Source organism: Cicer arietinum, chromosome 7, assembly GCF_000331145.2.
Source record: "Cicer arietinum cultivar CDC Frontier isolate Library 1 chromosome 7, Cicar.CDCFrontier_v2.0, whole genome shotgun sequence".
Lineage (NCBI taxonomy): Eukaryota > Viridiplantae > Streptophyta > Magnoliopsida > Fabales > Fabaceae > Cicer > Cicer arietinum.
The window spans coordinates 3,339,185-3,341,619 of NC_021166.2; the positions used below are offsets into that span (position 1 = coordinate 3,339,185).

Sequence of the window (2,435 nt, forward strand, 5' to 3'; positions counted from 1 at the left end):
AGAAAAAAGAAAAAAATGAATTTAAGAATGCGTAAAATAGTAAAAATATTTTTAGTATTATAATTTTATGAAGATTGGATAGGGTGTAACTAGCAAAAGAGGTGGTGACAATGACCTTGCAATGCAAAAATGCTATTTAGGCTTAAAAATTATATGCTATTAGAAAACATTCGGTGTCTATAAATCTTAATTCAACTGATATAGAATATGGGAAATCAATTCCCATGTCTAAACTTAATTTTACATCAAATCTATTAACTGGAAAAAGTGTGGCCAGCAATAGTGAAAGTAAAAACTAGTTACCTGCTGCTTCACTTGAGTGCATTGTTATTGCGTCACAATTTAATACCAAAAACAGCCAAATTTTGAGCCCTGAAATACTACACTTTTTCAACAAAAGTCATGGTCTTTTCAATTGAGGGAAATTTCCCTGTAGTTTCGTCTTGTGTAGTAACAAAATGCAAATACACGGATCATTAAACTATCCTAATTATAATTTTCCATTTTTAACAAAAACAGCTAATCCCACATGGAATTATTGGTTTGGAAAAAGGTTTAAGATTCTCATAATATTCTTTTATACACACACCTAAAGCCAATGAACACAAAATTGTTTCTTTTAAGGAGTGCTTGAGCCTTGAGCCAGCCTATCATAAGTATCAACTTTGCGCTGTCTTTTTGTTCTTATTGAATAATATCTCCAAAATAAAATATATTCATAAAATTACTTGTATGTATTTTGGTCTAATTTTCTTTTATAACTCTGGGCTAAATTTTAAATCACAGAAAAAATGTATATGTATTTCGTTCAATTTTAAATCAAATACATATAAATTTTTTATTTATATTTTATTAACAAAGGAGTACTAAATTAATTTTAATTTTATTCCCTTAAATCAGATTTCCTTATGTTGACCAAAAACGAAAATCATATTTCCTTTTTAAACTCCATACCAAAAGAGAAAAGAAAAATAAATAAAGTTGTTGAATTTAAATAGTTAAGAATGAAGACAAATTGTTAAAAAAATACAAATTTAAATTTAATAAAATTAATTTTATATTATATTTTATTTATGTTTCTGTCGAACTTTAAACTATAAAAAATTAATTTTTGGTTTTTTGAAATCGAAAGAAGAAAAAATGATAATATCCACTACAACATTGATGAACTTTTGAGAATTCATTTTCATTTTCCCAAGATACTGAAACATCAAAATTGAAGAACCAAATTTTAGACATTGTATAAGCAAAAAAATGAACAAGATTTCTACTATTTACATTGAAAATGAGAGGAAAAAATTAAAAGAAGATAATCTAGCAGTAAAGTCATGACTCATCATCAGTATGAAACTGTGAGCACATGGAACATATTACAGATCCATCATGATTCATGAATCAATGAAAACATAAATCCAATGTTAAAGACTCCTTGTCATAAATCACAGTATTATTTTTTAACATTAATCACAGTAACAGAAAAAAACGACACTCTTTATTTACCTCAGAGTCTAAACTAAAGAAAAAGTGAATAATTTAACCAGAGATAGAAGAGAAGCAACTTTCTGATCGAATCAACGGTGAAGAACGAACAGCATCAACAACTGGAAGAACTCCGGTAGAGTTTGATCGGAGAGGTCTGGGTCCTCTGGGAGAATCCAAACTCCGACGAAGAATTCGAGTCATAACAATAATAGGGTGTTCTGTTTTCTTGATAACAGTAGATGATGATCTAAACTCTGTGCAGAAACTGATGTGGCGATTAAGAGCTTCTTCAACAGTGATAAGTCTCTCTGATCTAACAACTTCATCTTTGACAGCTTCACCACAGAGACCACAAAGCCATCTACCTTGGTATCTCTGACGCACTTTTGAGATGTATGCAGGGGTGCATTCTTCTGTGAAACCGCATGAGTCACATTTTACACATTCAACTTCTACTTGATTAACAGTTTTGATACTAGTAGTGTTCACTGTGGTGGAAGTTGGAGTTTGTGAGTCTGAACCTGAAATTGTCATTATTTGAAGAATGAAAAATGTATCTACGTATGTATCTCTCTTTCAGGGTAATGATATAAGGAAGAAAGGGGTAAGGGAGAGTCAGCAGAGATTTATGTTATAATCTTATATTAGGAAAATGTTGCTACATAGTAATCACATAATAATAATAATATTCCGTCAAAATTATAATAATAACATGTAGCAAAATAATATTAATATTTTGTAGCAAAATAATAGTAATATTAATAATATAATAATAATCTATATACTATATATAAAAATATATATGGATTTGGTCAGACTTTTTTCTTCCAATTTTACTTTTTTATTTATAATATTACTATTTTTTATTCAATTAAATAAGTGAAATTTTTAAACATCTATAGATAGGTATAAAAAGATATTAAATTTTGGTGTGATATTTTTTTCTTTTAGAC

General features: G+C 28.3%; 1 protein-coding gene across 1 annotated transcript; it reads right to left on the reverse strand.

Annotated features, from left to right (window-relative positions):
• Positions 1-1,299: 1,299 nt before the first annotated feature.
• On the reverse strand, positions 1,300-2,113 carry LOC101512344 (uncharacterized). Its single transcript, XM_004507944.4, has one exon. The coding sequence runs from the start codon at positions 2,014-2,016 to the stop codon at positions 1,534-1,536; it is 483 nt and encodes a 160-aa protein (XP_004508001.1). The 5' UTR covers positions 2,017-2,113; the 3' UTR covers positions 1,300-1,533.
• Between the last annotated feature and the right edge of the window lie 322 nt (positions 2,114-2,435).

Excerpts from the sequence above, each read along its gene's own strand:
- LOC101512344 (XM_004507944.4), bottom strand. The coding sequence starts at position 2,016 with ATGACAATTTCAGGTTCAGACTCACAAACTCCAACTTCCACCACAGTG.